The following is a 23,698-nucleotide window of genomic DNA, read 5'->3' as shown; positions in this document are numbered from 1 at the left end:
TGACATCACCCCCCGATGCAGGAGCTGATCACCCCAATTTGGAGGGCCCAACCGCTGGCTACAGGAGTTAAGATCGTACTGTTAACGGAGGGCTCGAGGCCACCGACCGCGGAAGAATAATGAAGGGAAGAGATTTGAACATTTTTTCGCCTTCCATTACAGTGAGGAATGTGGAGGAGTCACTGTGGTGGATGTTTATGTTAAAATGTGTTTTGTGTGTTCCGTTGCTTTTTGTTTGCATGACTGACTTGGCAAATGAAATTCCTCGTATGTTGCAAAACAAACTTAGCTAATAAAGTATTATTGCGATTGGTCTGTAAAGAACAAGTGTAGACTCAATTGCTAAATAACCTTGTGCACTGCAATAATTCCTTGGAAAACTATTGCTGCATATCATTCAAGGCGAACATGTTGTAGTAGCCATTTAGCTTAACTCAGTAAAAACTGTCACTATACATGTAATTTCCCATGCCCTAATTACCCATGTAAACTTAGCAGCCCAAACAAAGATCTATGTGTGTACAACTATTAACCTCTACATAGTTTAAGTCTATTTATAGATTATTTGGACGTGTGGCCTTAAATTTACCATGAAGAATAGCTGTTTGAAAAGGTATGTGGACATGTATATAGGAAAGGTTTAGAGGGATACTGGCCAAATGGGACTAGCTTGAATGGGGTATTGCAGACATTGGGCCAAAGGATGTTTAGGTGTTGTTCGGGCAGCATGGACAGGCTGGGCGAAAGGGCCTGTTTCTGTGCTGTTATGTCAGGGTAAAAAGAGTTGAAGAGCCAACAAGTCAAAACAATATTCAGACTACATTTCCACACATCAATTAAAAAATTCCTTTCATAATCCCAGAGACCTGTGTATTGCAAGTAGTCAGAATAGCTGACCCAGACAAATAGCCAGACTCAGTCGGCACGTTAAGGGCATTTGTTGTCAATGAAGAAAAGGAAAATCTAAGCCAGCTGCCCCAAACCACTTTGTCCAAAGAACATTAACAATTACAGTAGATCACAATGTTAAATCATACGTTTTTAATAGAATGCGTTTTTAAAAATGAGGTATTGAAAGGGACAGTATCTGAGCAAAAAAATCATAAAACCAATGATATGTAAAATATGTGCAAGCAGTATGAAAAGAAAAAAGCAGTTTAGGATTTTCAAAAGCTTATTTCTTCCAGGGAGGTAATATGTTGTATAAAATAATTTCAAAAAGGGAGCAAGAAGGGTTTGAGGTGAAAATCAAAGATTATGCTTCTTACAATTCAACTTTTCCATTCCTTATTTTATAAAATGTAGCATACAAGTGACATCCAGATTTAGTCAACAGTTCATGAGCAACATTTATTCAAATAAAAGCTGTTTTTTGAAGAAAAAACAAAACACTTGCAAAGACAACACCAGCAACCAGACCAAAAATCCACAATGGCAAACTCCATCTAGAACTTGTAGAAATATTTAACTGCATACACTATTATCGTTGCCTTCAGAAATAAAGAAGGTTACACTGGACATCATGAATGAATCAATATCTGTGTGTTATACTGAGATGTTTTTGGTGTTTTTATCACTCCCATACATGGTTTCACTATTTCAATATATATTTTTTAAATTTTGCAAGATGGGGTTTAAGAAGTACTGAAGAAAATTATTGCCAGATGGTATTTGGAAGAAATTGTAAAGGCATGAAGAAAAGTTGCAAGTATTTTAATTGCTAGAAGGTTAAAAGAACCTGTTGATCTTTCAAGTCCCTAAGGTTTCAACCTAGCTGTAAAAAGTTGCAATTAGCAGGAAGTTCCACTCTATAACCCTATCAAAATAGTCCGAGTTGAATTCAAACCAAACCAAGCTGCAATGTTACTTATGTAATACTTTGCAAGAATCCAACACAAAACAGCTGCAGCACCAATAATACAGTACATAATCTGCATCTGCAGGATTTACTATGCACCAGTAAGAGAGTTTGAACATCATCTGTTCCTTCTACGTCAGGATTAATAAGCACCACACCAACTCAATATTAAAATACATAATTATCCCAAGGATTCCACTGCTCATTAGTATCCACAGTGGAAAGCACAAGTTTTTTTTAGGGAGGTATTGAAATTGGACAAAGGGCATGTTTTCAGAGAACTTTCCTTTAAAATAACACCATAAAGATTTTAAGCAAAATCTTTAGAGCTTGTTCCCAGAAGTGTCTAACGTTAAAAACTGGGCTCCCCTTGTTGGATTGCACCAGACATAGTGATTGCAATTTCGTTTAAATGTTTTTTTAGAGGAATAAGAATTTGTTATCAGAGGATTTGTTATCAGAGGATTTGTTATCAGAGGATGTATTTTGTTGTAGGACTGAATAAAATTGTGATGTTTAAAGTAGAAACCGAGTGAGACACATGCACTAGTTCATAAACTCTACCCCCCAACTTCAGTTTCAGGAAGATAAAGCTGTAAAAATAAGAACCACAGCTTTAAAGACAGATGAAAACAATAAAGGTAACAATGTATTTGTTGTAGCTGTACCAGAAAGTAATGGTTTAATCCATCAGAGAAACAATATTAAAATGAGAAAATGACATTAATACTTGGGATAGGAAATTATAAATATTTTATAAAAAAGGGCATTTAGCACTGAAGCAGAGATGATTAAAAGAGTTACAAGATGATTTTTCAATACAAGAGTTTGTAGAATAAATAATGAAAACTTGCTTCTTCTTGGTTGAGAAAATGTGACAAGTTGTCAATTTTTCAGAAATTGGTACGCTATTCAGAGCAGCTGAGACAGGGACTACTACCTCATTCAATATTCACTTTAAAAGATGTAGTGATCTGAAGTAAAATGCAAATGTGGTCACATTGGATAGCAGTAACAAAAGAACCAGCAGATAACATAATGGATTAAAGAGTCAACTTTGCGTTGTAAAATTGTACAACACTACTCAGACAATACATTTTGCAACACACAAGTTAATGAGTTTTTAAATTCTTCGGGAATAGCATTGTTTAGAGTGTTGTACACAGAAATAGGTCAGTTTCATGTGTCTTCGGCTACTTGGCTATTCTGGGCTACTGTATCTGGACATCATATGATATGTTTTTTTGTGGAGGTTTTTAAAAAGGACCTTACAAGTTACCAAATGTGTTTTGTTTTAAAAAAAACTTACTGGTACAATCTCACAAACAATTGTCTGGTTACTCTTTAAATCACGCTGTGTTTAGTTTGTGGCTTTTTGTGACAGGAAGAGACCTTTCCATGGCGCATAATGTACTTCTCTAAACTTTCAATAATGTTAGTAACAATCCGCAAAACATCTGGCGAAATCTGTGGGTGGTTCTTAATATTGTATAGCTGCTGCATTCCACCTTCTTCAATGAGCATGCTGCAGTACCTAGGTGCTGTAGAAGACAAAATATATATTTGAAGCCGCACTTGAAATTTAAGTGAATGATCAGAAGTCTATCATAACACATGATTAATCCTGGAATTTTTTTCTTTGCAGTCTGTTAAACCAATTATAATTTTGCTATCCAACAGTATAGAATTCGGTGATGTACGTTAACCAAGCCCTTCCAGAGGTAATTCACATTTATTTTTACATCATATCTAATATTACATCAATTCCTGCAACAACCCAGGTTAACTTACTCATTTTTAACTTCGACAATAGAACTGTAAAGTCTGAAATTTAATTAATTAGAATATATTCCTAGCTCAAATGTTAGTATGAGTTACGACATGAGAAAAATAGCATAGCTTTATATTAGAGAATGAGTCGGCAAACATTATTAACATTTGTAAACCCAATTACATCTATAATGTAAACATTTTCTAAAAATTACAGGAAACCAGAAAATTGGTCCACTTTATTACCAAAGTCTCCATAATTAATAACTTTAATGGGGAAATAATACAGCTCAACTAATCCTGTCTATGTACTCACACAAAAAAGTGAACATCACAGCACTTGGCTTCAGATCTCCACTTACCATTTTTGCTACAGACATGTTGCATTGCCCAGACAGCCCAAATCTGCACTCCTGGTGTATCAGAACATTCCAGCAATGGAAAAAATGGACTGAATGATCTAGGAAATAAATATACTCCATTTTAGTAGAAAGGAAAGAAATATTGCAATTCTTCAGTTGAAAGTCTGACTATTGACTACAAATGTAAAGTGATGGATCAAGGAATATTCATAAACCGTTTCATTCCTTTCTAATCAAGAAGCACAATAATCCTGTAACATTTACACTCCTTCTCACATATGTGTATTTTTACAATACTGGAGAGATTTTGAGGAACAAGATTATTATTCAGGTTTTTACACCATTACACTGTTCTTAACACAAATCTACCTATCATGTGAAACCTTATAAATAATAGATATAAATTAGATTACTTCAAGACCGAAAGTCAAAAACTTTTTTCATGACAGACAAATGTTCATCGTTTTACCACCATTTTGGACACCAAAAATGTGACGTAAAAACTCTGCTACGTTTAGTCATGAATATTTAATTCATAAATAAACTTCATATGGCCCCTCATACATATACGTTTTTTTATGATCTAGAGAAATATCTTTATCAATACCAGGAGAAAGATACAGTAACATGTCTGGTATTCCGTCTTCCAAAGATCCGATAATGGTCGTTGTCACAACTACCGTTATCTGGGTCGGTACCTCTGTAAGTTAAACCACGGAGGCTCTAAACCTCTACTGCTTTTCACAAACCCCATGGGACAAGGTATCCTATGGTAGTAGTGATTTTTGGGCGTTAATTATTTTTTCTTATATTCAAATTTAATATATCAAAAGCATAGTGGTGTCAAAAACACGACTATTTATGATATATTTTCTGACTTTTTAAAGTCAATAAAAAAATGTTTTGGGGCATAAATTGGTCATAAGAAACTGAGCCAATCTTCAATTTGGCAACACACTGTCTCTTGTTTACCTTTCGTATGGACCAAGTCGCTAACTTCATTCCTTCCTTCCGGAAGCGCCACAACGACCATGACGGAGACATTTTACTTACTAAAAAATCATCCCAAATCACACCTTCTGACGAATTATCGGCCATTGATATAGCTCAAATCCATAAGGTAATGTACCGTTTAGATCACATTGGTAAAAATGTTTGGTTTGCTCTAATAATGCAACGTTCATTTTCTGGGACACCCAACCTTTGAGTGTCCAACGCAACGTACGTTTGTGTGTATGATTGTGTAACGTGCGTCGCGGTGTCCATTCAGATGGATGCAGTATTCTACTACAAGATCAGGTGAATGGAGTGGAAACGTTGCTTGCAATTTTATTGTTCCATGTGGTATTCATAAACATAGAAAAGAGTAAGAAATACGTGCACTGAAAGCCCTGTCCCACGGTACGAGTTCATTCCAAGAGCTCTCCCGAGTTTGCCCTGATTCGAACTCGGAGATTTACGTTAATGGCCACTCGTCGGTACTCGGGGCTCTCGTGGACATTTTTCAACATGTTGAAAAAACTTCACGAGTCTTCCCGTGCTTACCTGCCGTTAGCGAGTCTTCCCGAGTACCTGCCGTTAGCATTACGAGCCGCTAAGAGACGTCCCCGAGCTCCGACGTACCCGCTACGTTTATTCTCCGTGCTTACCTCGAGTTTGATTTTTTTTAAACTCGGGAGAGCTCTTGGAATGAACTCGTCCCGTGGGACAGGGCTATTACTGTGCCAACCAGGTCACTGGTGGACACCATGCAAAAACCTTTATACAAAATGTATTTGTGTATTCTGATGCCATTTTCGGAAACCTTCCATCAATATGCTATCTTTTCTTACATTTTCTGTTGATATCATGAATGCCATAAAGTGCTCGTCAACATTTTTGAAGGAATTTGAAATTTGACTCCCTTTGTCACATTATTGTGTGCCAGTATTGTAAAAATACATATATATGTAGAATATTGAATCCAATTTATCCTTAATAAATAATTCATAGAACTGTTTTAGGAACACCAGAGATATTGGAAAATTATAAATGTATTGCCCCATCTAAAAGACAATATAGCAATACAGCCCTTGAAGATACTTTGACGTCAGCCCAGATTCTACAGGTGGGGCTTCAATCTCACACAGATCAATCATATAATCTGGGCAAATAGCATTAATAAATAAAAATAGAAATTTGATATAATGGTTTTAAAAATTAGGGTCTGAACCAATTTTATAATGAATCCTTAACCACCTTGCCCCTCTCTGCTACCCGAGTTGACTTAGTCTCACAATAGGCCTGTCTAGTTAGTGGGACTGTAGGATATATTGGCAAATAAAGACAAATCAAATACCAATAAAGAGAAGGATATCAAAATTGAACATACCTATAAGCTACCATCTCACAATCCGGTGTTGGCCAATTTAAAATAACAGAATGCTGAAAGGAAAAAAAGTCAATATTTATCTAAAGGTAGTTAACCAAGTATTGTTCTTGGAAATAAACTAGAAAAGACGAGTTATTTATGACATTTTAACACAGAAATATGAATTTAGCAAAAATATATTTAGATGTACTATATTGACAAAAAAATGGTTTAATAACAGAAATTTCATGTATTTTGTAATGTCATACAACCTACAAGTATTAAATAAGATTAATCTAAAATATCGTATGGAGAAACAATAAATCTGCATTGAAGCCCAACATCCCTTGAATGAATGAATAAGTTTATTGGCCAAGTATTCACATACAAGGAATGTCCCTTGGTGTTCCGCCCGCAAGTGACAACATGACAGAGTGACTTATGCTGCAACCAAAAATATAATTTAAAAGGTGCCAAGATTGGAGTGAATTAATTTATGCAAGAAATGAAAAAACCTAATGAACAACCAATTTTGCAGCATAGTTATAGAAGTTAGTTTTCACTCTGCACTGAAATAAGATGGTTATGTTAGATTTTTAAGACTTGAGTAAGTACAGCTCTATTTTTTGCAATATTTGAAAGGGAAATAATTGTTTCACTAATTTTATGTCTTTTTACCCTTACAATTCCTTAGTTCTATCCATACTGACTCCACTTCTCCTGTTTCAATGTCACCTCCTGCAAAGGACTGAATTTAATTCCTCACCAACAGAGCTACCCTACACCCTCTGCCCACCTGTCTGTCTTTTCGATAGGAGGTATACCCTTGGATATTCAGTTCCCAGCCCTGGCCCTCTTGCAGCTATGTCTCTGCAATTCCCACAACATCATACATGAATGGCGGTGCTGGCGCGAAGGGCCGAATGGCCTCCACCTGTATGTATTGTCTATTCTTTATTGTCCTCTGGACACCTTCCATTGCCAGCACATCCTTCAAATATGGGGCTCAAAACTGTTCATAATATTCCAAATGCAGTCTGACCTGCGCCCTATAAAGCCCAAGCATCACATCCCAGCTTTTATATTCTATCCCTCTCGAAATGAATGCTAACATTGCATTTGTCGTCCTTCCTACCGATTCAACCTGCAAATGAACCTTTTGGGAATCCTGCACTTGCAGGTCGCTTTGCACCTTCGATTTCGAAAACCTCTCCCTTTAGAAAATAGTCTACACCTTTATACCTACTATCCGAGTGCATGGCCACACACTTTACTATGCTTTAATCCATCTGCCACTTTTTTGTCTACTCTCCTAATCTGTCCAAGTCCTGCTTCTTCTACATTGCCTGCCCCTCCACATATCTTCGTATCATCTACTAATGGCCACAAAGCCATCAATTCCATCATCCAAATCATTAATATATAATGTGTAAAGTAGCAGACCCAACTCCCACCCCTGTAAAACATAATTAGTCTCTGGCAATCAGCCAATCTTCTATTCATGATAGTATCTTCCCTCCAATACCATGTGCACCCATCTTGTTTAGCAGACTCATGTGCAGCATCTTATCAAAGGTTTTAAAGGGTAATCTGAAATTAATTTTAAAATAAAAGTGCAGCTAGAACCCAATATAAATCAAATAGGTTACAATTTAGATTTTGGCATGATTTCGCATGAACAGAATGGTTTTGGATAATCGTAGGTAGTAGAGGGTCAAGGGTGAGAGGCTGTAGAGAAGAACCTTGTTATCCTTATATATGACTCTTCCAAAAGAAACAGTTAAATGTTACGGCAGCAGCAGCCCACAGATGGACAATATTATGGAGATAGAAGAGGACAATCGTGTTGATGAGTGATTGTGCAACAGGAAACATGTCAGAATCAAACAAGAGTCCAAGATTGCAAACAAATTGGTTCTGCCTCATTGGCCAAGGACAGGGATGGAATGCCTCATTGGCCAAGGACAGGGATGGAATCTGTGGCCAGCAAAGCCAATCTGTGGTGCCAGGTTCGAAAACAATGCTACAATGTTCGAAGTTTAGAGGAGGAAATTACTAGTATGAATGTGAGATGGAGAAGTACAACAAACCAAGAGATACTGAAGAGGTTAACACCAATGAGGATGAGGTCCAGCTGAGTGCCATTATATTCTGGGAGGCACTAAAGGCAATGTCACGGGGTTATAAATGTGCAATGGTATAGTTACAATATTTCTATACTGCATAAATAATAGAAGTTTTTCTCCCAACATTAGTTCATTTATTATGAAGAGAATATTACGTTTTAGAAATCTTCATGCAAATCCACTGACCAATGTGTACAAACATACCAATTGTTCCAGAAGAGAAGCTCGGAGGTCAAGATCCAATGTCCAGATATGTAGCCCCCGCGATATCAAATGAGCTATTATTCCTGCAGCAAAGTAGCTGACCTCCACTTCTTTGTTATGTAGTAAGACACTAAAACAGAACATAGTTACAGTAGTTATTCCAAAGATCTACTGGATCGGAATGTCTCCCAAACCTGCTCCAAGCAGAAAATATTAATTGGGAAGTCACCTTTATAATAAAAATCCTGAAAATTAATCATAAAGCTAGTACTCATTGGCATCCCACCCACCTAAACATGCCCTTTTCAATAATTGCAATCTTATTCCAATCACTATTCTGACAATGGCACAGCAAATCCACCCAGTCAAACTACTATTCTATTGTTCTTAATGTGCCATCTATATGCCCATTGGGATAATGGTTGGTACAGACATGGTGGGCTGAAGAGTCTGTTCTTATTCTGCACTTATTCTTTCACAAGTTCTGTATACTATTCAAACCAATATGATAATGTTGATCACCCATCCCAATAAAAAGACTATAATCATCATTGCTATGCAACTATTTTACAAAACTGTTTTAAGTATTTCTTGGAGAAAAACTAACTTTCTTTAGATTTTAGCCCTTTCTATTTAGATGTGAAGAGTAACCTATTTTAATAATTAGAAACAAGAGTAAAAAAAAATTTTTTTTTTTAAATGCAAAATAATTCTTACCCGATGTGCTCAATGAAGCCCTTCTTCATCAGTTGAGGATGGAGTTCTTTTACTTCAGCTATGTTGTTCTAAAATAAAAATGTTATTTGATTGATAATGCTGAGTGTTTAATAGTCAAAGTTCATTTCTAACTAAAGTTCTTTTCTACTCAACCCCAACATTAATTCCTACTGCAAAATATTGTTTCGGGCAGAGATGGAGTTCAAATGCTTCCAGTTTCCGAGTAATAGATTATTTCAGAGTACAAGAATAATATTGGTTCTAATTTTCTTAGTTTTTGAGAAATTTTGTGTTTGCACTATTTACCAACCAATATGGCAAACATAATTGGAACAAAATATGAAGAGCATATTAGAAAGAGCATGGTTTATATTTATGCACACAGGCTTCTGAAGAGCAAATAAAATCTGTTGTTGATACATTTATTAAAATTATGTCCCATTTTCATGAAAATGTACAACACATGCAGAAAGATAATACAGGCAAAAACTGAAACTATTACTTCCATTAAAATCAGATTTGAATATTACAGATTTCTAAAATCTAAAATATTTTATAACAATTCAGCAAATTTATATAAAAGTTCTCGCAAAAAGGTATAGGGAACATGTACCTGATTCTTACTCACCACCCCCCAATAATTTTAAGTTGCAAACAGGAACAGGATTTTCAACGCAAGATGGGTTACTTTCTTCATAATATTAAGCATACTTACCAACAAACCGAGAACCTTCTGCTGGATGGATGGCTCACCTGGAAAGGACTGTAAAAACAGAGTTGATCAATATGTACTGTTATCGTACAAATTTATAGTACAAAATAAATATTAGCGTTTCACAGAAGGAGGAAGCAATTTAGATTGCGTCAACTGCTGTGACAGAAGTGTTGAAATGACAAAAACTTCAAGTTAGGTTAGTTTAACACTATCTGCCATTTATCCATCTATGCTGGCTAAGCACTTGATAACTTTATTCTCTGAATATTGTTTCTAAAATTTTACCCTCTAACATTAAATAAACTAGCCTAAAATTAATAGGCATGCATGTCTTTACACCAAACTGTCAAAATTTGCAATTATGTAAACCCTTTGTATTTACCCCATAGCTACAGATAGATGAAAGATTATGGTGAACACTTCTGCTATTGTCATCCCTTAGTAACTTGGGATGGAATTGTCCAAACTAAACAGCTTATTCACTCTGTACATAACCAGCCGTTCTCACTTATCCTTTACTTCCTCTTCCTTCACTTCAACTTTTCTTCCTTGGTATACGATAATGCAAAATACTCCCAAGTATTCCTGCTGTGTCTTGTACATCAAACTCATCTTTCCCAATATATTTCACCCCACATCCTACTATCCACTTAATGTTTCATTGCTGGTGACAGACTTTTGGATTCAATTAACTGATTATTCAATTGTCATATTTTGTCATGAGTTATTTCAGGCTAACGTCCTAAACCTACCCATCTTTGCTACCTCTTCAATGATCTTCCCAATGTCATAAAGTCAGATCTGGAAATATTTCCTACTGTTTTGACATGCTTCAGTTCCACACACAGGTTGTCTGAAAATGGTACAACTTATGCTTGCAAACAAAAACTGGTCACCATTACTTGCCACTAATCCATGCACAAGTTTATAAGTGGAAAAGTAACCTTTATGCCACACAATTACTATCTGAATTATTACCATTTCTACATTCCCCAAATTCATAAATGGGGATTGTTTTCTTCACAAACAAAAACAGAGGCTACTGTGAATTGCTCACCTCCCAAACTTTTAATCATTCCACCATTTATAAGGTACACATGGAGTGTATAATAGAATACTTGCCTGAATGAATGTGGTTCACCAACTCATAAAATCCTTGAATAGTTAGGCATAGAAGAGGATAATTTACCCTGGAGTTAACATGGTTCTTTATGGAGAACTGCATCCGTCCCATTTCCCCATTATTTCCCTGCAGCACTACAAATTATTGTTCTTCCAAATCTTACACTGTTCTGACTATAACTGATCCTTGAGCGAAAACCCTCCCCAAAAAAAACTGGTCGAGGAACTCAGCAGGTCAGGCAGCAACTGCGGAGGGAGTGGACATGCAACATTTCGGGTTGGGAGCCTTCTTCAAAGATTTCTTCTGCTCTAGATTTCAGTATCTGCAGTTTCCCTGTGTCTCCATATAAATTAATCTTGTTGATTGCTGGAAAGCAATCAGAAAGCAGGACTGCTTTTACCAGATGGACAGTACTGGTTCATGGCAATAGTTCGCCATCACCTTCTCAAGGGTAATAGGATGGTAAAACTGAACACAAGAATTAGGGGATAAGAGGTGGTTATTTAGCTCCTCAAGTAAACCTCATCATTACAAATTATTTTGGCATTTAACACATTAATTTTTGAAGTAATCAAATCACCACTCAATTTTCTGAACACCATGACATATAAACCAGTCTTACTATTTATCATGCTTATTATTTCTCTGGCAGCAGATATTAGTGATTGGTCTATAGTTTTACTTCCTTCTTACAGTAATAGGTGTTACAATTGTTGGGCTCCAATCTGCCAGGACTCTTCCAGAATTTAAGAGATTGTGGAAGATCAGTAATACATCCAATTGTCTGTTGGGACATGAGCTCATCATTACTTCTGATTAATTACAATTCCTCACCATCATTAGATTCCCTACATTTCTGCAACATTTAACTGTGTCCTGTAATCAAGGTAGATACAAACCATGTGTTTAATGTCTCAGCTATTTCTTTATTCCCAGTTATAATGTCTTTAAGACTCTCAATTTATTTTTTGCTACTGCCTTTTTATATACACATACATGTTCTTTCTAGCATATAAAAATGGTGGGTGTGTATTAAGTTCAAAATAGACCAGAATCATTACCTGTAACAACTCTATGAAGATTTGTATCACAAATAATTCAGATATGACAAAACATTATTAAAATATTAATATCCAGACAGTCATTCAACTGTTGCAATTTCCTTATTGTGATCATGTATGTTGGAATTCATCAATAGAAATACAGAACTTTAAAAGATGTTCAACACAGGACAAATCAGAGTTAAAATATGCAACTGCAGGTCACACATATATGTAACCAGGAGACGCTCAAACGATCCAAGAAATTCGTCCATGGTCTATCTGGGAGACACCATAAAAGGGAAAGGAAAACATGGAAAGGATGGAATAGAAAATCTGCCCAACTTCTCTAATCAAGGAATGCACCAGTATCAATAAACAGGGGAGTAATAAAACAAAATGAATTATTATCCATTTGGATGAAATTACCTCGAGTACTTTCATAAATAATTCTAAACCCTGATTTTCTATAAAGTGCTTGCAGGTGGTTGGAGATTCATCGGTCAGGTTCCAAAGTGCACTAAGCGTAAACTTTAAAGTGGTATCCACCAATGACAGAGCTGTCTTCTGCTCTACTATATGCAGCAATTTCTGTGAAAGAGAAGAAGAGTCTATAATTCACAGATTTGCAAGTGCTTTACATAGTTGTCATGAGCATGTAACCAGGAGACATAAATGTCTCTTAGGACCAAGATGGATTGAAGAGGTGTCAAGACAACATAAAGGCATTGTCAATGTTTATACAAGCACTGTCTGACTGAGATCCAACACTGCGGCAATTGGAAATCTTCAATCATGTATTTGTTCGACTGAGATAACTTTCTTTATATAGTGCCTTTAACGTCATCCTGATATCCCAAAATATTTTATTCTCAATTAAATACTTTTATGGTCAGAATTGTAATTGAATCATCTATGTATGCTGAAAGAGATTTTTGGTTTAACAATTCAAAGCATATCCAAAGTGCATTACAGCATTAGGAATGTTGGAAGTTTAACCTAGAATTTTGTGCTCACGCTGCAAATAACTGAATGCACATCCTCAGAAGACAGTGAAACCGAATGATATCCAACTTAACACAGCAGTTTACAAATCAACTAATGGTTCAACTCTTGCCATGACTTAGATCAGTGAGGAACACATGCTAGACTGTAGCACTATATCAAAGCATGTTTAGCATTTGAAATACAATATTGTATTGTATTTCAAATGTCTTGCAAAATGTCTCTGAAACAAAACACTTAGGAAAAACTAAAACAGGAAGCGAAACACCAATATTTATTCTTTAACCTAGAAGATACTTAGCAGGATCCAAAATAACTTGCCACACAACTCTGGATGGGTACACAAGAACCATGAACAAAACCATATACGTCAGACTGCAAATAACTTTTTTGTTAACAGAATAGGGGAGCATAAATGGTTTCCATTTTGTTTCAGACAAACGTTTTACAAAAAAACAATTGCATTTAAGATGTTAAAAACGTTCTAATATAGTAGTAAAGTCTGGCCTAGGCACCTTTCTAATCCATGTTAAGACACACGGTGGTGCTCAGTTGCATATCATTAAGTTTCACTGTCTTCCGAGGTTGTGCTTTCATTTATTCCAAAGGCATGATCAAATTTCAACACATTTGCCCACTAAATTAGGAATCCTGTTTCCCTAGTGTACTCTTAATACATTTGAAAAATAAGCATTTCCAATAAGAGTACACTGGACACCAACTGAAAATATGAACTATTCAATAATTTAAATAGGAAAACGGTACAGGTGCTGGAAATCTTGAATCAGAATAGAAGAATTTCTCAGCAGATTAGGCTGCATCTTTAAAAAATGTAAGATTTCAGATCACTGATTGTTCAAAGCCAGATGAAAAGGTAATTAACCTGAAAAATTAACCCTGCTTCTCTCTACAGATGCTGCCTGACTTGCCGAGTATTTTCAGATTTTGTGTTTTTAATTTAATTTTGTCTGTTATTTTTGTTGTTTTAAATCATTTTTGACACATGAAATAAGACTAAAGCAGCAGTAGCAAATGAATGCCAGTGAACCAGCACAAATGAAAAAAAGAAAGTGAATATAATTCAAAAATGGTTTCTCAAATATGCAACCACTTTTGCAGGCAGGTACTAGATTTAACTTTAAACTACTATATACTGTAAAACATTAAAAAGATAGATGCACAATTAGTTCAAGGTATATATCACATTTTAAAGTTATATGATCATTTGTGCTTGTTCACTGATGACAGAAGATAGTATTCCTATTTCCAGCATAAACAATTGGAATGTTATTCTCATGAGAAGATAATAATAGATTTGTGCATATGTAGCAGCAAGAAAATATGGATTACCTTGACTATGAAGAGTTCTGTACCAAGTTGGGCAGTCTGTTCTGTTGAAAGCTGTAAAACATGTTATTTCAAAAATTAAATTAATTTTCGATCATCCTCCATTCTGATCTCTTAGATTGGAACAGAGAAGCCCAACTTCACTCAACAATACAGCGCTCAGAACTAAGCAATTTCAGATAACATGCCTTTCTGGACTGCATCAGAATTGGTCATTTTGAAGAAAGCTAATTTCACAAGTTGATGACCTCTGTTTTCCTGTTCTGATTATGACTGACTTGCTTAGTATTTGCAGCATCCCCTTTTATTTAACATTTACAGATTGTATTTCACACTTTTTTGTTCACATTCATCTACTTCTGTTTACATCTTTTCCACTGATCAGCTGCGTGCATGCAAGGTAGCATGCCTTAATGACTACTGTCCAGTGGCTTTGATATTCACCATTATGAAGTGCTTTGAGAGGCTGGTTACGGCACAGATTAACTCCAGCTTCCCAGACAGCCTTGATCAACTGACATTTGCCTACTGCTGCAACAGGTCCATGACAGGTGCCATCTCCCTAGCCCTCACTCATCTCTGAAACATCCGTATAACAAGGACACCAATGTCAGACTCCTATTTTTTGCATCACATTCTGCACCATAATTCCAAACTTCAGTCCAACCTGTCCGTGTGACCAAGATGCCCCATCTACACCAATCCCATTTGCCCGTGTTTACCCCAAATCCCTCTAAACCGTCCATGTACTTGGACAAACTACTTAAACATTGTTATTGTGTAAACCTCAACTACTTCCTCTGAAAGCTCATTCCATATACCTACCACCCTCCATTTAAAGCAGCTGCTCCTCAGGTTCCTATTAAATCATTCCCCTCTCACCTTAAACTATGCTCTCTAGTTCCTGAATCTCCTACCCTGGGAAAAAAGACTATGGACATTCACTATATCTATGCCCCTCCTGCTTTTATACGCTCTATTCAATACCCTGTGTTCCTAGGAAAAAAGTCCTAGTCTTCCCAACCTCTCCCGATAGCTCAGGCCCGAGTCATGTCAACAATGTTGTTGAGACTGCACTTGGAGTATTATGCTCAGTTTTGGTCACCCTCTTCCAATTTAATGGCATTTTTTCGACAACAGGGTGACCAAATACTGAGCACAATACTCCAAGTGCAATCTCAACAACGTTGTGTATAAATGTAACACTTTGTCCCAACTTCTATGCTCAGTTCCCTGACTGATGAAGGTAAGCATGCCAAAAGCCTTCTTCACTACCTGAGACACTACTTTCAGAGAACCATGTACTTGCTCTCCCAAATCCTTCCGCTCTACAACATTCCCAAGGGCCCTACTATTCAATGTGAAGATCCTGCCCTGGTTCGACTTCTAAAAACAACACCTTACACTTAGCTGAATTAAACTTAGAATAGAATAGAATAGAATAGAATAGCCTTTTATTGTCATCCAGACCGAAGTCTGAACGAAATTTTAAGCAGTCATACATATAATACAATACAATAAAAAACAACAATAAACACATATTAACATCCACCACAGTGAGTCCACCCAACATCTCCTCACTGTGATGGAGGCAAAAGTCTTAGGGCTGCAGTCTCTTCCCTCCTCTTCTCCTTCTGCGCTGAGGCGATACCCCCCGGGCGATGTTAAAACCTGTCCTGCGGCTCAAACACCGCGGCCCGGGGTAGTCGAAGCTGCCGCTCACCAGACCTGCTGACGCAGCCGCTGGCCCGCGGCCGAACCCCCGGTCTCAGGCCACCGCCACCAGAACTGCCGTCCCAGCCCCCGGAGCATCGTTCCAGCCCCGAGCCGGATCGCCCTCACGTGAGTACTGCCACCGTCTCAGCCTCGCGCCAGGCCGCCGCTCCTCCCTCGGGCCAGGCCGCCCCGACCGGGCACCGCTCCTCCCTCAGGCTGGGCCGCCCCGACTGGGCGCCGCTCTCCCTCAGGCTGGGCCGCCCCGACCGGGCGCCGCTCCTCCCTCGCGCCAGGCCGCCCCGACTGGGCGCCGCTCTCCCTCAGGCTGGGCCGCCCCGACCGGGCGCCGCTCCTCCCTCGCGCCAGGCCGCCCCGACCGGGCACCGCTCCTCCCTCAGGCTGGGCCGCCCCGACTTGGCGCCGCTCCTCCCTCAGCTTGGCCGCCCCGACCGGGCGCCGCTCCTCCCTCGCGCCAGGCCGCCCCGACCGGGCACCGCTCCTCCCTCAGGCTGGGCCGCCCCGACTGGGCGCCGCTCCTCCCTCGGGCTGGGAACGCCGTACCTCCCCGAGCTCGGCTACTCCGACGGGAACACGGGCCGGCCGTCACAGCCCCTCACGAAAGCCCTGTTCCAGCCCCGAGCCGGGCCGTCCTCACGGGAGCGAGCTCAGTGCGAGTCCTGGCGGGCTCTGCCTCCTGAGCCTCGAGGTCGCCAGCTCCGCCATTAGGCCTCAGCGCAGACGGAGGCAGAGAAGGGGAATACGACAAAAAAGTCGCATTCCCCCGCAGGGAGAGACAGCAAGCCCCGTTTCAACCCCCCCCCCCCCCAAAACACAAACTAAAAACCAAAACTAGACTAACCAAAACGAAAATAAACAACCCAAAAAACACAAAACAAACAGGACTGCCGGAGAGCCGCTGCAGCCAGAGCCGCGCCGCCACTACAGATCTGTACACTACACTACTTAAAATCTGACTGGAAATAAACAGGACGTCAAAAAGCCTCTATGGCAATCGCAGCACCTTGCAGTCACTGCCACCATTTCACAGACGCAAGCTCAAGCTTCCCCCCCACCCTCCCATCTCCCCTCCGGCCAATAATGTGATGGACGCAGGGGTCTGGAATAATCGCTGACACGGTCTCGGACAAATCCCGCCCCCGGAGACATCATGTCCGTTCGGCGGCTTTTCGACGTCACGTCCGTTCTGCGTCTTGTCCGTTCGACGTGGTGTCCATTTGGCTTCGTATCCTTTCGGCGTCGTGTTTATTCGGCTTCGTATCCTTTCGGCATCGTGCCAGTCTTGGCTTTTCAGCGTCGTGTCCGTTCGGTATCTTGCCTTTTCTGCGTCATGTCCGTTCGGTATCCTGGCTTTCACTTCTTGGCTTCGGCTTCTCATCCTTCGACGTCCCATCTGGGTCATCCCTCCCTCTTTTCTGCACTTCAAAACAGGTTTGATTTCCAGCATTTTCTGATTTTTAGAATGTACCCATGTACATTATTCCACTTTTTGATTTCAAGATAATCTCATCTTGAAGTAATGCATTCTAATTATATGGAGAAATGGTGGCAAATTATAGTAAGACACCAGCATTTTACAAAGTAGCCTAGTACAAAATTAGCTCAAAATGATGGATCTGTTTTCCCTTTTGCTGATAAATAAATGTATTTCAACTCTGGACCATCAGCAGAGTTATTAATGGGTAAAGGTCAGTAGTGTAAGGGTTAAACAGACAATTTCAGCTAAAATGTGGAATGGAGTTATCAGCGAAGTTAGCAACCCTACTCTCTTTTTTTAAGTTAAGTTAGCAACCATAGCCTCTCGAAAACTAGTTTCCAGATGAGTTAAATCCTCGCACCTGTGATCATTGCCTGGGAATGCAGTCTTTCCCAGGCTATTCTAAGGGAAAGCGTAACGTTGAAAAACACAACACAACAACAAAGTTGGGTGGACCACCCGCGTCCCCTGCCGCTAGTAGCGCAGAAACGTTGCAGACAAGACTTATGATTAGCTCAGGGAGGGGGCAGTGGTGCAGTCTACTCTGATATGAAATGCCATAAAGGATGGTATTGGGTGCCCTATTGGTGAGAGAACCTCAGCCTTGGACCGTGTCGCAAACGGTGCCAGGTGATCTTGAACGAAACATCCTGTGGCGTGCTCTGATGAGTTTGCGAGTGCGTACAGGTTTCCGTGAGTGTATGGAGAAACATCCTGCGGCATGCTCTGCTGTGTACTCGGGGTTTGCGAGTACGTTCGGGGACATTCGGAGATACGGAAGTGTATGTGCCTTATTTAGTAGTGTAATAAATTACTTAGTGAATCAAAACTGTTATCTGAATCCAGTGATTTATCGAAAACAAAGTCTGAAACACAATACAACCTACAATCAAGACCAAATTGTATTGCATTCAACTGGAAATAATGATTGGAAGATTCGTTTTTGTTATCGTACTGTGTAAATTCAATCCACTCCTCCCTGCCAGTGTAGTAAGGACTGCTACACAAGCATTAAAAAAAAATAATGGCCGTTAAAAAGTGGACAATGCATAGCTACACTAAGGGAATTTTTGAGGCAAATATTCTGTGGGAAAGAATTGAGAACTTCACTTTTGCACCAACATCCAGTTCAATGCCAATATTCAAGGTTTGAAAAACCTGAGTAATGAGATATTTCAATGTAGAAAACACACATAAAATGATACACAAATTTACACACCTTTGCTGCCAAAATAGAAATAATAGCCACTGCCATCCTCTGCATGTTCTGATCTTCATGATTACAAAGCCATTGCATTACCAATTTGGCCGCCTCAAACCTGGAGGGGGGTGAATAAAAAATTTAAATAAATCATATAACCAGGTTTTTTTTGTTTTTTTTTTGTTTTTTTAAAACACACCAAGAAGAGCAGCAGTGCCAATAATTAAAAAACTAAGGCAGCACTGGGTAACAACTTTGTTTTTAAGAATGAACATGTTTTCCTAAACAATTTTCTCCTCTATGCAGGAGTCATAGCATCCTCATTCAGAATTGATACTAAAATCCAACAAGATTACTTGCCTGTTAAATGGAACATCTTGCAAGATACGATCGCTGCAAAGAGACAACAGACAATTCTTCTGAAGCTAAAAATGAAAATATAAAAAAATTGTTTGCCTCATGTAATATCAAATACATTCCCTTAACTATAAGAGTTCAAATAAATTAAATAGAAAATTCTCCAAAGTCAGACTTAGGGGAAGTTGTATATATTGCTGTAATTCCTTCTTAGATATGGATCCATTCCAATTGCTCTGAACTTAAAAGTTACATTTTCTACAAATATGTCTGCATGAAAATTCAAGTTATAAGGAGCAAATTTGAGTAGTAGGGAGCAGTAAGGCAACCACATGTGACAGTCCAGTCATGATCTTCGTATCTAAACAGCTGAATTGAATTCTCAGGCAATTTCAAAGGAATCTTGTATTGGGTGAAAGAAGAAAAAAAGTGTTATTAGTTTAGCACTAGAAAGGAGGCGAGAATGGGCAAGCTAGAGATTTGGAAAGAACACTAAAGAAAATAACTCTGAGTAAAGTGGAACTGGGATGCAGGCAGAGGCCGCTGATCAAAGGTGGAGTAAAGCAGAGGGACGTTAAGATTGCTGGGGCTCCAGTTAATTAATCTAATGTCAGTGGTAGGGAAATTATGTGAGAAAGGACAGCTGTAGTACAGAATGTGCTACATGAAGTAGTGGTGAAAGCAGCTACTCAAACAACATTTAACAGGTATTTTGAGGAGGGTTTGAATCGCCAACGCATAGTGAGCCAAGGACCAAGTGTAGGTAAATAGACACTTGGTGCGGGAGTAGGTCATTTGGCCCTTCGAGCCAGCACCGCCATTCAACGTGATCATGGCTGATCATCCCCAATCAGTACCCCACTCCTGCCTTCTCCCCATATCCCCTGACTATGTTATCTTTAAGAGCCCTATCTTGCTCTCTCTTGAAAGTATCCAGAGAACTGGCCTCCACCGCCCTCTGAGGCAGAGAATTCCACAGACTCGCAACTCTGTGTGAAAAAGTGTTTCCTTATCTCCGTTCTAAATGGCTTATCCCTTATTCTTAAAATGTGGCCCCTGGTTCTGGACTCGCCCAACATGGGGAACATGTTTCCTTACTCTAGTGTGTCCAAACCCATAATAATCTTATATGTTTCAATAAGATCCTCTCTCATCCTTCTAAACTCCAGAGTATACAAGCCCAGCCGCTCCATCCCTCCTCATATGACAATCCCGCCATCCCGGAAATTAACCTTGTAAACCTACTCCCTCAATAACAAGAATGTTCTTCCTCAAATTAGGGAACCAAAACTGCACACAATACTACAGGTGTGGTCTCACTAGGGCCCTATAGAACTGCAGAAGGACCGCTTTGTTCCTATACTCAACTGCTCTTGTTATGAAGGCCAACATGCCATTCACTGCCTGCTGTACCTGCATGTTTATTTTCATTGACTGATGAACAAGGACCCCCAGATCCTGTTGTACTTCCCCTTTTCCCAACGACACCATTTAGATAATAATCGGCCTTCCTGTTTTTGCTACCAAAGTGGATAACCTCACATTTATCCTCATTAAACGGCATCTGCCATGCATCTGCCCATTCACCCAACCTGTCCAAATCACCCTGCATTGTCATAGCATCCTCCTCACAAGTTCACATTGCCACCCAGCTTTGTGTCATCTGCAAATTTGCTAATGTTACTTTGAATCCTTTCATCTTGATCTTTGCTGTATATTGTAAATAGCTGGGGTCCCAGCACCGAGCCTTGCGGTACCCCCCCACGAGTCACTGCCTGCCATTCTTGTATACTCTGGAGTTTAGAAGGATGAGAGGGCATCTTATTGAAACATATAAGATTATTAAGGGTTTGGGCACTCTAGAGGCAGGACACATGTTCCCGATGTTGGGGGAGTCCAGAACTAGGGGCCACAGTTTAAGAATAATGGGCAAGCCATTTAGAACGGAGATGAGGAACCACTTTTTCCACACACAGCGTTGTGAGTCGGTGGAATTCCCTGCCTCAGAGGGGGGTGGAGGCTGGTTCTTTGGATACTTTCAAGCGAGAGCAAGATAGGGTTCTTAAAGATAACGGAGTCTGGGAACATGGGGAGAAGGCAGGAACGGGGTACTGATTGGGGATGATCAGCCATGATCACATTGAATGGTGGTGCTGGCTTGAAGGTCTGAATGACCTACTTCTGCACCTGTTGTCTATTGTCTAATAACTATGTTAACTTTTAATTATATTTCAGTCATCGATAACTGATAGAAATTTTAGAAGTTGGTGGCATTCTGACTCTTCTGGAGATTCTGAGACTAAAACAGTTGCAAGAAGATGCCAAACAGGAAGCATTAAAATTACTTACAATTATCGCAAATGCAGGCCAAAAGTACAAGGAATTAATCTGTGAAAGCTATGGTAAACTCATTTAAAGTAACATTGATTTTCATCTGATTCTGACTGCATCTGCCCAGTGATCAAACCTGCCATATTGTGCGATGACAGCCGAATGGCCTACTCCTGCACCTATTGTCTATTGTCCTTGAGCATGCTCCACCATTGACAAGATCATGGTCAATCTTTTGTCACAGAATTTTCCTGCCTTACCCATTGAACCTCCAATATTCAAAAACCTAGCAATCTCAGTTTTAAATGTAATCAATAATTGTGGCTGCAACTGCCGGAGTAGAGAATTTCAGATTCACCATCCTATGTGTAAAAAGACACTCAATGCCAGATATCTCCATGACAAGGTTCCAAAGGGAACATTGCACGGCAATTATGCTATAACCATATAACCATATAACAATTACAGCACGGAAACAGGCCATCTCGGCCCTACAAGTCCGCGCCGAACAATTTTTTTCCCTTAGTCCCACCTGCCTGCACTCATACCATAACCCTCCATTCCCTTCTCATCCATATGCCTATCCAATTTATTCTTAAATGATACCAACGAACCTGCCGCCACCACTTCCACTGGAAGCTCATTCCACACCGCTACCACTCTCTGAGTAAAGAAGTTCCCCCTCATGTTACCCCTAAACTTCTGTCCCTTAATTCTGAAGTCATGTCCTCTTGTTTGAATCTTCCCTATTCTCAAAGGGAAAAGCTTGATCACTATCATATGCGTGCCTGATGCAAATCAGCAATGGGACAGTTGTAAAAAGGAGGGTTAAATGAATGTTGCCAGATGTGGCAACGAAGTGCCTGTTCAGATTCCACATGCAGTTTGATTTGACTTCGAAATGATCAACCACCTTTTGCCTCAAGTTGCACAGACTTTCAATTGTGGAGCACAGCAATAGAAAGAGTGAAAACTATTTTCTACACACTAATTCTAGAGTGCAGTGCACAAGGTCCTATATCAATAAGCAAAAGTTACCACTTGATCTCACCTTAAAAACTAAGGCGGTTTTCATATTCTAGCTCGCTTTGAAATATTTATAGACTTTTCAGGTTATTACAGTAAATGGATGTATCATTTTAATTAACCAACACAGTATACATGAATGAATCAGTCACAAGGTATCACATCATTCTATAAATTATGAAAAAATCCGAGATAATTAAAGTAGTAAAGGTATGTATAGCCTAAAATAAGGTAATGTTTGGGTGTGTTACTTAGTTTTTTCAGCTCTTTACCTGTTGATGGTTGGGAAAATGTTCCATGGCTTTCAACAAGAGACGTGTTACTTCCGTTAATAGGCGTACGGGCATGCCACCTGCCAAGTCCTGTTTTGTCAAATTGAATACACATGCACTAGCTGCCAGCTGCACAGGTAGATTTGTAGAATGGTTTTTCATTCCAGTTACCACAAGCTGAAATAAAAATAAAACTTGTACAATGGTGGCTCTTTTCAAAAAGTGTTTGGCTTGATTTACATCCTTTATAAATTTAAGTCTCAACTTTTCAAACTTATCCATTTGATATAGGGTGATTTCACTAAAGGTCACTGGAGCGTAGATCCGCACCCACGTGACCGAAAATTTTAACTGGAGTACATGCGTCACTTCCGGTACATGTTAGTGAATGGGAAAACACGCACTTTCACACCCGTTAAAAACATCGAAAACGGCCCGTTTTTGAGCTGCAATTAACTGTACCAGTCGGGGTGACCGTGAGGCACAGCTACCTAAATTTACAGTCCAAAAAAATGATAGAAACTAAGGTAAATTCAAGAGGAAGCTGAAGGTGTTAAAACAGCGGAAGTTGTTAGCGGACATTTGCCGTGGTGATTTAAAGATCGAAAATATCGGGAATTATCGCGTTTGCTCGCTGCATTTCATCAAAAGCAAGGCATTATTGACGTTTTATCTTTATTCAT

The 23,698-nt window shown here is 39.3% G+C and overlaps 1 protein-coding gene across 4 annotated transcripts in view; it reads right to left on the bottom strand.

Moving 5' to 3' along the window:
- Positions 1 to 1,022: 1,022 nt before the first annotated feature.
- Positions 1,023 to 23,698, bottom strand: part of zyg11b (zyg-11 family member B, cell cycle regulator) — a 39,150-nt gene continuing 16,474 nt past the window's right edge. For 2 of the 4 annotated variants that reach the window (XM_033028625.1, XM_033028629.1), the window contains exons 5-15: positions 23,016 to 23,192; positions 19,390 to 19,454; positions 19,048 to 19,147; positions 14,621 to 14,671; positions 12,695 to 12,856; positions 10,103 to 10,150; positions 9,388 to 9,455; positions 8,671 to 8,800; positions 6,362 to 6,414; positions 3,991 to 4,088; positions 1,023 to 3,399 (exon numbers count right to left, since the gene is read on the bottom strand). In XM_033028625.1, coding sequence (XP_032884516.1) covers positions 3,203 to 3,399; positions 3,991 to 4,088; positions 6,362 to 6,414; positions 8,671 to 8,800; positions 9,388 to 9,455; positions 10,103 to 10,150; positions 12,695 to 12,856; positions 14,621 to 14,671; positions 19,048 to 19,147; positions 19,390 to 19,454; positions 23,016 to 23,192 — 1,149 coding nt within the window. In that variant the 3' untranslated portion in view covers positions 1,023 to 3,202. The remainder of the gene's footprint in view (positions 3,400 to 3,990; positions 4,089 to 6,361; positions 6,415 to 8,670; positions 8,801 to 9,387; positions 9,456 to 10,102; positions 10,151 to 12,694; positions 12,857 to 14,620; positions 14,672 to 19,047; positions 19,148 to 19,389; positions 19,455 to 23,015; positions 23,193 to 23,698) is intronic. The other 2 variants (XM_033028627.1, XM_033028626.1) reach the window with 2 other exon arrangements.

This window comes from Amblyraja radiata, chromosome 10, assembly GCF_010909765.2.
Source record: "Amblyraja radiata isolate CabotCenter1 chromosome 10, sAmbRad1.1.pri, whole genome shotgun sequence".
Lineage (NCBI taxonomy): Eukaryota > Metazoa > Chordata > Chondrichthyes > Rajiformes > Rajidae > Amblyraja > Amblyraja radiata.
This window is presented reverse-complemented; position numbering and strand designations above follow the sequence as displayed.